General features: G+C 26.7%; 2 protein-coding genes across 3 annotated transcripts in view; both read left to right on the top strand.

The window, feature by feature from the left end:
* LOC108687257 (lipase 3-like) overlaps positions 1 to 7062 on the top strand; it is an 8329-nt gene extending 1267 nt beyond the window's left edge. For both annotated transcript variants that reach the window (XM_018192937.1, XM_018192936.1), the window contains exons 2-9: positions 375 to 683; positions 853 to 1051; positions 2874 to 2988; positions 3600 to 3843; positions 5027 to 5185; positions 5327 to 5411; positions 5738 to 5880; positions 6591 to 7062. In XM_018192937.1, coding sequence (XP_018048426.1) covers positions 483 to 683; positions 853 to 1051; positions 2874 to 2988; positions 3600 to 3843; positions 5027 to 5185; positions 5327 to 5411; positions 5738 to 5880; positions 6591 to 6782 — 1338 coding nt within the window. In that variant the 5' untranslated portion in view covers positions 375 to 482 and the 3' untranslated portion in view covers positions 6783 to 7062. The remainder of the gene's footprint in view (positions 1 to 374; positions 684 to 852; positions 1052 to 2873; positions 2989 to 3599; positions 3844 to 5026; positions 5186 to 5326; positions 5412 to 5737; positions 5881 to 6590) is intronic.
* Positions 7063 to 8782: 1720 nt separating this feature from the next.
* The window catches only part of LOC108687276 (ankyrin repeat domain-containing protein 13C-like), a 16235-nt gene continuing 12327 nt past the window's right edge, over positions 8783 to 12690 (top strand). Inside the window, exons 1-6 of the mRNA XM_018192969.1 lie at positions 8783 to 9764; positions 10406 to 10447; positions 10664 to 10768; positions 11108 to 11239; positions 11586 to 11797; positions 12144 to 12275. Coding sequence (XP_018048458.1) covers positions 9641 to 9764; positions 10406 to 10447; positions 10664 to 10768; positions 11108 to 11239; positions 11586 to 11797; positions 12144 to 12275 — 747 coding nt within the window. The 5' untranslated portion in view covers positions 8783 to 9640. The remainder of the gene's footprint in view (positions 9765 to 10405; positions 10448 to 10663; positions 10769 to 11107; positions 11240 to 11585; positions 11798 to 12143; positions 12276 to 12690) is intronic.

The following is a 12690-nucleotide window of genomic DNA, read 5'->3' as shown; positions in this document are numbered from 1 at the left end:
TGATTAATTCTTTACTGAATTTATCAAAAATAAAAATAAGAATAAAAGATTTAATATTAGAATATATTCGAATATTACTTGAAGTTTTTATTAGCGTAATTTATTAATAAACAATTCAACTTTTATATTTACTTTTTATAAAGTAAGCTTTAATGAAAAAACAAATAACAAACTTTATAATTTTGTTTAAACAAATTTTCTAAACATTTAAACTTAAAATTTAAATAAATTTAATTTTTTTAAACAAATTTTACAAACTCTAACAAAATTATAATTTAATTATTAGATTAAAAAAATTAATAATTATTCTTCACGTTAACAAAGAATCAACGCCAAATAATTAATCAATAAACTAATACCAATTATATTTGTAGGTTTTCTGAACTGCAAATGATGACAGACGCCATAAAACCGGATAAAACTTATATCTAATAGTCGGCACTTGCAAGTTGTAATTTACATTTTCAAGTATCGACACTTCAATGAGAATGAGCATAAAACTTGCTTTCAACGTATTTATGCTTACTGCAGTTTTACTGGAAGCAAAACTGAATCTTTGGGAAAACTTTGCATTTTCTCAGAAAACAATATTCAACTATCTTTTTCCTAAGGATCCCGGTATAATAAGAGTAAGGAAGCCAGAACAAATTCAAACAGCAAACAATGTAACTACGTTGGACTTTGTGAGTATGAGATTGTCTCTTAATATGTACTCAAAAAAACAATAGTGCAATTATATATACATTAAGAGAGAAAATTAATTACTTAGATAAAAGAAATATTTTGCTGCATTAATTGTTTTAAGTTAACGACAATTTTGCTTTTATTTCGCTCTGGGATATATCTATGCAGACCGGATTGGTAGAGAAATATGATTACCTAACCGAAGAACATTATGTCATAACAGAAGATGGTTATATCTTAGTAATACATAGGATATTAAGAAGTCCACTGTCTAAAGATTACCAAAGAAAAAAAATTGTGTTTCTTCAACATGGTATTATATGTTCATCTGACTGCTGGGTGATGATTGGTCCTGAGAAAGATCTTGGTGAGTGATATATGTATTGATTATTATGACCTGATATATTAATCAAATTCCGAATAATTTTGTCATAATAGCAATATAACTTCAAGCAAATCAGCAAAAAAAAATCAGTAATATAACTTCAAGCGGAATTTCTCACATTTCACTTTCTGTATTCATTTTAAATTTGTGTAAAATCTTTCACAGCACAATTTAAACAATTCTATTTCTATATATCAAAAAGTGAATAATAATAAATAATAAAAATAATTATTTTAAGAAATAACTATTTTAAAGACTCCTTTAATTATAAATTAAAACATAGATTCACGAGACATTAGGAGTCAGCGCTTCTTGTCGACCAATTTTTAAACTTAATGTTTAATGGTGCAATATTCATTTTGTTCTTTATATCCTTCGTATTATTAATTGATGAACTATTGTAAAATGCGGATTGCTTGGTCTATGAGATGAATAAAAAAATTTTTATAATATTTAAATTTAATATTACAAATTCCATCAAGTTTCTTATGTAAGGAAAATACTTGTTTTGATTTAGCATTGAGATGATCAATCCATCATCACTCAGCTATGAAACTGCAGTGTCACAACATCGATTAATGTTGATCATCGCGTATCATTACTTGATCTATGCAATGTGCATTTGGAAAAAACATGAGATGTATTTTGAGATTTATTAAACAACGATATAATTGTTCAATGTCGTCGGTAATTATTTATATATGTATTTACTGAAGATGTATTTACTGCTCAAAACAAAGCCGAAACGTCCAGAAATTATTAAATTATATTTATATATATATATTTTTTTGTCATTGATTATATTTGTGCAAATAATGCTGATTCCTAATGCCTCAAATGAATCTATGTATTAATTTATCAAAAAGTGAAATAATTAAATATATACATTATATAGATAGATATAATAATTAAAAGAACAACAAATATTTTATATTGCTAATCTAAGCACGAACTGTGAAATTTTCAATATCTCATATTTTCAAGTCTCACTGCTCTGAACATGATATTGTGTTAATTGCATACATTTACACTCACATATACGTACGCATGTGTATGATTGTTTGTCCAGTTTACGCTAAAATTGAAGACTCAACATGTTTACCTTGACATTACTTATTTTTGAGAACTTATAAGGGGGACAATGAAACTCGGGTGAAAGTCTTGATGAATATTTATTACGTGAAATATAGATCAAGAGATTATCTTATAGAGACAAAATAATAAACACTTAAGTTTTGAGAAACAAAAAAATTTAACGAATTTAGCAAGTAAATAGATTAGCTTTATTAGGAATCTTAACTGTTAATTTATAAATAAATTATCTTATAAAATTTGACCAAGATTTGTTAAATTCAGAAAATTAATAAATAATACTTTGTTATTTTAATCATCTTTGTTATCGTAAAAACAGCAGCATCGATTTAATAAAATTCTCCGAATATAAAATTTATCAATTTATATAACAAGAAACGATTTATTAAAATACACTTAATAAAAATAGATTTATTATATTACATTGATAAAAGATGATCTTATTAAATCAAGCTTTTATTTTACTTTTTTAATCAAATTAGAATGTTTTTAATAATTTAAATTTTTTGTTAAAACAACGAAATATTTTAAACAACAAAATATCTTATATTTAAAAAAAACAGATAATACACTTCAAACAAAAACTTCAAATAGAACATTATCAAGGTAAATATATGATAAGGAAGGAAGCAATTAAATTTTTATAATAATGAGTACTAATAATTGACTCGATAATATAATGAGAAAATTAATTTATATTCTTATCTTGTAGCGTTCTTATTGGCTGATAAAGGATACGACGTATGGCTTGGAAATTTCAGAGGAACTTCTTATTGCAGATCACATACAAAAATATCTCCAAGAAATAAGGAATTTTGGCAATTTAGGTAAAATTTTATTCTAGTATTATCTAAAGAAATTTTTACTCTTTTTCGACATTTTAATCATTTACATGTATTTTTATCTTATATTTCTTAAATTTTATTTAACATATTTTACTTAGAACATCAATTAAAAAAAAATCAATTTTTCATTAATAAAATATATGAAAATTCGTAATACTGTGCACATGTGTATTTATACACATGTGTAAATAAAATAATTGTGGGATTTAAAATGCTATAATTGAGTTGAAAGAAACAAGTTAAAAAATGAAACCTAAAGAACATTATTCAAAAGCAAGTTAAATATTGTTTACTGTACATAAATAAATAAATAATGTACATACTTTTAAAAGAAATTATAGTTAACTATTTTAAATAATATTTCTTTAAATTTGTTTAATATTAACTTTAAATTTGTTTAGTGTCTAACTGATTCTTTAAAAATAAGTTATGGCATTTTAAAACCCTATATAATTTTACACACTGTATATTTCGACATTCTCGTTAAGAAAAAAATCGATCCTGATTGAGTTAAAAAGTTTGTAACGAATAATCAGTGTTTTACAGCATTAAAAAAATAATAAAGAAAATAGAATTAACTTTTTATTGTCCAGTTATCACGAGATGGGAACGAGAGATCTGCCAGCTATGATCGATTACGTACTTAGTTACACAAAACAACAAACTTTGCACTACATCGGTCACTCGATGGGAACTACTACGTTATTTATTTTATTATCCATGAAACCTGAATACAATGCAAAAATAGAATTGGGAATCTGCCTTGCTCCGATTGCTATTTGGAAAGAAAGAATTCCCTTACCGGAAAATATTTTTAATAAAATACCAAAGATTGTGGTAAGAATCAGACATCAATCGTATTTTAAGAAAAAGAAAAATATATTTTATATATTTTTTTGTATCAACATTATCTTTCTTATTAGCCTAATAATCTTAATAGGAAAATAACTTTAATCGCGACATTTTATTTAATATATTTATTAATTATAAAATGATGATTAATAAAGTTATGTACAGCTATCAAATAAATAACTAATTAAAGTAATTAAAATAATTAAAATAATTAATTAAAACGTTTTCTTTATAATATTATGTATTTTACCTCTAAATTTCTTCTATATGTTTATATATATGTCTATGTGTTCTGCATTTTTTATAAAATTCAGACAAATTTTAAAAATTTATATATGTGATATTCTAATTATAATAATCTATTATAAAAATTAAATTAAATCTATAACTATAAGTGATCATTTATTTAAACAAGGCAAGAGAATAGAGAAGCAAACAAGTGTGAAAGCGTTCTATTTGAATTAATACTTAAAACTTACAAGTATATTTTAATTTCACAATATTTTTGAAATACGAAAAGAAAAAAAATTAATTTTTTCAACAAGTAAGATAAACGAAGCAAAATCCTTTTTTAACACTCACATTGTTAACATTCCATGCACTGAATTATTTTCTTGTATTTATCCTTTTTCTTAATACTGAAGTATTATCTTTATGTTCTTAGAATTTCTTCAGATTTATTTATAAATGTGTCATATATAAAAAAAACCAAACATAAATAAATTTTTTAATATCAATATATAAATGATAAAAAAGAAAAATAATAATAAACAATTAAAAGGTGAATAAAAGGTGAATAAAATTAAAAATATTTATAAAAATAATAGAGATTAAAGTGTTATTTTTAATGTGATTCTTCACCACAAACCACTATACAAATAACCGTTCAACCTAATGTCTCGCGCATAACTGAAGTAGAGTGAAATCAATATGCTAGAACATGTTTCAATTCGTTTATTTGTTTCAGTTATACTTACAAAGTTCACATTCGTTCCGTGTTACTTTCACCTCTGGTCTCAACTACATAATTTATGCATTTTAATTATTATGTGTATTTTGTAGAAATTAATATATAATTATTATAATATTACATTTGCTCCTTACATTATATTATATGCTATATAATCTCAATTACAATTCAATGTTTACATATTTTATTTTTGTTTAGGAATTTCTTTATTCTAATGAAATTTATGAAGTGGCCTCCTTATCATCAACGAGTATCAAGGTGGGAAGAACATTGTGTACAGATAAGGCAATTACTCAGATTGTCTGCATTGCAATAATATTTCTAATCGCCGGATCTAATCCAGAGCAATTTAATACTGTAGGTACATTTGCAATTTAGCACGATTTTGCAAATTGTAACACTATTTTTTATAAAAACTATAAAAATTACAAAATAAAATTTCTATATTTTTATGTATAATAAATCAAAATTGTTTTTAATGAAGCCTTTCGTTTTTAGACGGTATTACCGGAAATATTATCGAATTATCCAGACGGCGCTTCCGTGCGAACATTTGAACATTATATCCAAAATATGATTACAAGTGAGTATTTCTCTTCCCTTCAAATATGTATTAAAGAGGAAAACTATTATATTACACAGTACAATGGTATAATAATTTAATAATTTAATAAGATTGATAAAATTTTATTAATAAAATTATTATAATAATTTTATTTATTAGTTATAGTATTTATTAGTATTACAATATTACAGTATTATACTATTGCAGTATTAATTACAGTATTTATTATAAGTACGTTGTTTACAGTTACATTTTATGTTTATCTAAATAAAAATAACAAATTTGTGAATATCTCTTAATTTCAATTCCATATCTATGTGGAAAAATAATATTAATTATTGCAGAGAAATTTCAAACTTACGACTATGGATATGCTGACAATTACAAGCAATATGAACAGATATCACCTCTAACGTATGATTTTAAAAAAATTACTGCTCCTTTAGCTTTGTTCTACGGTGCTAACGATATGATTGCTTTAAAATCGGTAAGATCACTTTTGAATTTTATATGTATAAAACATTTTTAATTAAAAAAATATCGGAAAAAAAGGAATAAAATTTTTCAATTATCTATATGTATACGTTATATACAAGAAATTTATTTGTTTATTTTGCCAGCTACTTTTATACATTTATATAAAAATCTAATGAGTAGCCAAGAAAACGATTAAGGAAAGATTTTAATTTAAACTACTATATTATCTCACAATTAATTAATATTCAATTAACTAGTATGTTATAAAAAACCAATGAATCAAAAATATTTTTTTCTTTATAAATAATTTAGATTATTTTGAATTCTTTGACATTCTAAAGGATTGAATCGCATAATTTTTTTTTTATATTACACTGTCCGATAAAATGTAATTTCTTTTTGTCTTTGGCTTGTGTGAAATGTTATTTCTCGAAGATTTTTTGCCGCTGGAATCCGTGTGCTCAGAAAAATTCTATCACATTACATTTCCGAAAAATTGGAATCAGTAAAAAACAATGATTTCGGTCATATTGAATGATATTGCGGTTAAAGAAATTTAATTCTGTTTTGTCTACACTATCTTAAAGTGCTATTTTTTTATCTTTAAAATAAATTTTGTTTATTTTTATAATTTTTTATAATGAAATTTTAAACTATCACTGTCCGATGTTCACTCGGAATAACGTATTAATTTCATAGTCTTCTACATTTTGTTCCCAGAATGTCCTCGAAATATATAGGCATCTGCCGAATGTAATTCTGTTGGAGGAAAATCAACATAAATTGTTTACCCATTTGGATTTTTTATGGGCCATTGATATTAAAATCCTACTATACGATCGTTTAATAGAACTACTTCAGAAATTTGATAATGACGTGTGGACAATCGATGATACATTAATCTATGTCTAATTCTTTCTTGTTAAAAACATTTTATTTATTTACTTTCAGATATATAAGATTATATATTCATTTTTTGAAAAAAAAATTAATATTAAATTACAGACCAGAAAAGTGCAAATTATTTTTTATATAATAGAAAAATGTTATTCCTTATTAATGCAATAATAGATACTTTTATGTATGCTGTTCGTATCGAATAAGTTTCTTTCTAAAATTAGCAATATAAGAAATACATTTAAGAAATGTATTTAAATTAAAAAATAATATTAAATAAATATCATATTTATCATTTTTGTATAAAATCATTTTGTATAAAATTCTGCAAATTTTATAGAATGTGAGTGGTCCCTTAAATTTTTATTTTTTCCTTTCCTATTCAATATTGAATAGGACAATTTATTTTTACGTGATTTATTTTTTTGTACATTTATTTGTTTTTTTATGAATTACTTTTAGTCTTATTTGTCTTGCGTGAAATACTTGGTTAATTACATTTATTATTATATCCGTTTTTGATTAAGAAGAATATATTCAACACCTTTTTTAAGCACTTGGCGTAAATTTTTTTTTTAAAGATTTTTTTTTTTAAAGATTTTTTTCCATCATAAGACAACAAATGAATTACCAACATTTTCTAGTGATTGATTAATTTTATTTATGTTATTTATTAAAATCGAAGGTATAACTCATTTTTTACTTATTGATGTCATACTAGTTTCATTCCTTTCGAAATGTATCTAACATAATATACAAAGCAAAATCGTGAAATCGTCACGTTTAAAACCTATTTTACAATGTGCTCTTTATTTCTTATTTTTTGTTTTTTACCTTTTGCTTTTTTCTCTTTTGCAACCGTTTTATTAACAATTTTTATATTTCTTGTTTCTTTCATTAACTTTTATCTCGGGCGATATAAAACAAAAAATCGGATAAGAAGCAAAATGACAAGATTCCAGTAAACGAGAATGGATTGAAATTTTTTTCTATCTGAATGCGTATTTTAAATAGCGAATATTTTTTTTTGGATTTAATTTGATTCAATTGGATTGAAAAATTGCATCTCCTATTCAAAATTTTGAATTGAACAGTATTTCACAATGCACAGAAAAAGCTAATATTAGTTTTAGATTGAATGACATAGAGATATGCTCCATGCAATTCCTATAAATGAATAAAAATGCTTTCAGGATTGAAAAGCATTCATTTTAATATTCGTGAATCGATATTTCTGAAAATCTGAATTCATTTCAATCCATTTCAATCCATTCTCGTTTGCTGGGACGTTAGACAAGAATCTGTGCTCCCCGCTTAACAATAAAACAAAATTTTAATTAGGCGTCATTATTATTTTATTTATTTTCTTGTGTTTTTAATTATATTTAATTATGTTTAATAAAACATTTGGATAATTTATATTAAATATTTTAAGACTGTAGAGGGCTTACTGACATATCGGCTAAGTTCAAAACGATGTGACTATGTAGTTTATCATTTGAGAATAGATGCAGATGACACTAGTGTACAAGGGCTTAATGATCTCGTAACAATTTCCCAACAATTTTAAATTTATAAAAGTTTCTAAAAAAATATCCTAAACATCTTTGATTTTTTTCAAGTTTGCTATAGAATTATAAAATGAGAAATCTTAGAATATTCCAGAATTCGCACATATATGAGGAGTTCTATGATTTTCTCTTTTAAAGTGTTCCAATTCATATAAAAAATTTGTAAAATTGTTTAAAAAGGTATACAATTACATAGAAATTTTGAAAAATTTTGAAACTGATTATAACAATTTTGAAAAATTATGTCAATGTCATTCTCAAAATATCCGACGAATTGGCTAATTATAGGTTCATCCTCATGAACGTGGCTGCTTGTCGCCAATTTTAAAATGAGTGTAGGCGGCGATATCGAACGGTGATTTTTGCCACCGTAGGTCCCACCAGATGCAAACGCCGGTGTGGCCGCATTACGGACTTGTCTGCGAGCGTAAAAACATTTTCGCGTACGTTCAGTAAATATAATAATTACGCGCGCGTCGAATGTCATCGAGCGCGATACAATCGTTGAACATGTCCCGGAGTGCCATGTTTGCCATGAGTGAATAGCTTTCTCGGACGATCGCTTTTCCTTCAATGTGCGTTGACGTTTACTCGGTTGTACGATCGCACGATCGCACCGATTTTCCGAATATGTTCCTCGAGACGGAGCGTGTCAGCCGTGCGAGCAAATGTAACGAGGCTCACGAGGGTTAAAAATTGCCGATCTGTCATTTTCGGCCATCCGTATCGCAGTGACTCCGTCGAGTACACTGTCAAGTTGATATCCTATTAGGGAAGAGCGGTTAGGCCTCAAAGTATACACATACATCACACACACACACACACGCACACACACACACACACACACACATGCGCGCGCGCATTTTGCATTCGGTCGTACAAGTGTTCCGTAACTAACGGGAAGGGAACTTGGAGCTATAAATTTGAGAAGAATTGAAAATAATTGAAGCAAACACGATCATAATGTTGATTGCGATTCCCACGGAGGCGCCAAGATTTGAACTTACAGAAGTATTGTTGTTTAACACAAGGAAGTGTCGATAAAGGTACTATAAGATAAGAGGAGAAGGGAAAGAAATATGACAATTACGTAAAAGTATATATTAATCAAAGTGTCAACATGTCAAGTCGCAAGCTCGCCGGAGGGCGAGACTTGCGTGCATTGTGATACCTGTTAACGTCCAGTTAACGTCAGTAATCGTGATGATCCGCGTCGACGTCATGCATGGCACATGTTGTAATACGAAACGTCAAAGTTTGTGTTCAGTTCTGCCGTTGTAACGCGCATGATAGGGATCTCGGATGCCGATGATCATGGCGCAGGAGAACGAGGAGTATCCGCTTCACAGATGTATATTTCAAGGGGACGTGAAGACGCTGAAGATCTTGATTGGTACACATGATATTGCTGAAAAGGATAAACAAGGTTTGCTTCCTTTATAAAAATTTAATACTACAAGGGAGTTGATCATTTCCCGGTTAGACCAGTCTGTCAAAAACAAACCCAAGCAAAACAACAAAGCATGGTAATGTCATTTTGGAGATATTTGACATCATTTTCATTGTGATGACTTATTGTTATGCTTGTGAACGAGTGACTGCAAACTTTGCTGATTTTTACATGGCCCTGCAATTTCAAATCAAATTGTATGTATGCTATATGATGGAACGTTAATCTCAAACAATGCTGTATGACACATTAGTCTCAGACAAATTTTAAGTTGAGCATAGGGATAGTTTTAAAAATATGGGTAGTCAAAATAGTTAAATTTCTAAAATTGTCCAAAATAGATATGAAAAGAAAGTTGAAAGTTCTTGTATAACAATGAGATTTTGACTGAAATTAGCCAAAACGATTCTCTGACCGTCATACTAAAAATCCTCCATCTGCTTAATTTTTTTAAGAAAGTAAAACTATCCCACAAAAAAATTTTGCTGAATTTCTCGAAATGGATGCAAATACAAAAAACAGTTATTGCAATAAAAACTGTTTGTTCCAAAATTTTTGGAATTCTGCAGAAAGATATATATTTATATACTTAAATCTTTCATGTATGTTCGTTACAGGAAACACACCTTTGCATTTAGCTGTGATGTTAGGAAGAAAAGGTACGGACATCTTTTGTCTTATTTCATCGCATTAGAATGTTTAAAAAATATAATTTTATTCCATCTGTTCAGATGTTAAAAACACGATATATAAACTGATAACGAATTTTATATATACTCATAAAATTCAAATGTTAAAATTGAGGCTGTAAAATATTAAAATTAATTTTTAAATTGAAATAGATTGGATATATAGTTTGTTTCATTATGTTACAGCATGTGTTCAATTATTGCTTACACACGGGGCACCTGTAAAGGTGAAGAATCTAGCTGGTTGGAGTCCATTGGCCGAAGCAATTAGTTACGGAGATAGAATAACCAGTTCGTATAAAATAATAATAATAGATTTAGAAATTACCTATTTTGATAAGAAATATATTAGTTATAAAAAGAATAGTTAAAATTTAAATTTTAATTTCTCTTACTTAACTTACATTTTGTGTAATGTATTGTAACATATTTATACAGAGAGAATATTTCTTTTAACAAATTGGCTATTACTTAGATAATTTGGAAAAAAATTCCTAGTATAAAGCATTAATTTCAGTTTTTATAAGTTACAAGTGAATTTAAACATGCAGATGATCTAGTAGGAATGATATGTCTTATATGATTCTATAATTATGATGCGTAAGATTAATTTAAAAATGTTTTTCATAGTATCATCTTTAGTACGTAAATTGAAGCAACAAGCGAGAGAACAAATGGAAGAAAGAAGGCCAAATTTAGTTGCTGCATTGCATCAAATGGGTGATTTTTATATGGAATTAAAATGGGATTTTCAAAGTTGGGGTGAGTTTCGATGAAATTGAGTGCTGATTAAATCCAAAACTATGAATAACTTATAGACACTAACATTTAAAAAACGTTTCCTTTTTATTAAAAATTGTATTCTATAAATGCCTATGAAAAAAATTAATATATACGCTTATGAAAACTAAAAAAGAATTTGTATATAATTATCGATATCCTCTTTACAAAAAAATCTTTGAGAAGAAAATATATCTTATTAAGTTTATTACAAATTTTGCTAGTAATGATTCAATCAAATGACTTATTTTATTTTGTATATTCTGCATAATTTTTTTATATTTCCTGTCCAATGATCAGCCAATAATAAATTCGTTTGTTCTTTTAGTACCGCTAGTCTCGAGAGTGTTGCCGTCAGATATATGTAAGATACACAAAAGTGGAGCTTCAATTAGGATGGATACGACTCTTGTAGATTTTAATGATATGAGGTGGGAGAGGGGTGACATATCTTTCATCTTTAATGGTGACCAAAAGCCTAGCCATTCATTGACTGTCCTCGACAATAAAGCCAAACTTTTCCAAAGAGTGAGATATGAGGTTAATAGTACATTAAATCCATTTATTTTCTTTATGTTTATGCTTTCACATGTGTAATATGCAAAAAACTTATTTTGTATATCCTTTTGTATACCTTATAAATTTTATATTTTATATTTATACATATAATGAAAACTCTAGCACTTCGATAGATGTCTTAACATATACATACATAATAAATATTATTTTATGTTGAGATAGTTCTACAATGACAAACAGCAATCTAGGCAGTTATTAGATTTTTTTATTTATTACATCATTAATCTTGTACGTACATATATTAAAATTGTTACATTAATATTATATCGATATGTTATATTGAAAGAATCCTTTTTTTTGTATTTAGGAAACAGAGCTTGAAATAGAGGATGAAGTTGATATTCTTATGTCTAGTGATATTATGGTAGCGCAAATGTCTACTAAAAGTATCACATTTTCTAGAGCACAGACAGGATGGATTTTTAGAGAGGACAAAAGGGTGAGCATGTTTCTGTATCGATATTAACATATTAATATGTCTAAACCTCTGCTGTGTGAAATAAATCACGAATAGGAAAAAGCCTTTAAAAGCCGACGCCAGTTATTGTTGCATAATCAATTTTATGATGTATTACAAAACTCTCCTCAAACGTTTCGACCCACGGTTAGGATCCTCCTTAATGAAAAATTACGATAATTTAATAAAAATGTTACAATTTAAAACCTAATAATATTGATATTAACAGTAAACTATGTAATATATATAGTATCATAGTTCCACATCATGTTTTCTTTAAATTCTTCAGAAGTTTTAATAATTTAGGGAGATAATAATAATTTAATCGGAGATATTTTATAATAACCAAATTGACTTAAAAATGACATAAAAAAATATAGACAAAATATTTTTAATT

The sequence above is a fragment of the Atta colombica genome, unplaced genomic scaffold, assembly GCF_001594045.1.
Source record: "Atta colombica isolate Treedump-2 unplaced genomic scaffold, Acol1.0 scaffold203, whole genome shotgun sequence".
Classification (NCBI taxonomy): domain Eukaryota; kingdom Metazoa; phylum Arthropoda; class Insecta; order Hymenoptera; family Formicidae; genus Atta; species Atta colombica.
The sequence above is the reverse complement of the archived record's forward strand: the minus strand, read 5'-3'. Positions and strand labels throughout refer to the sequence as shown.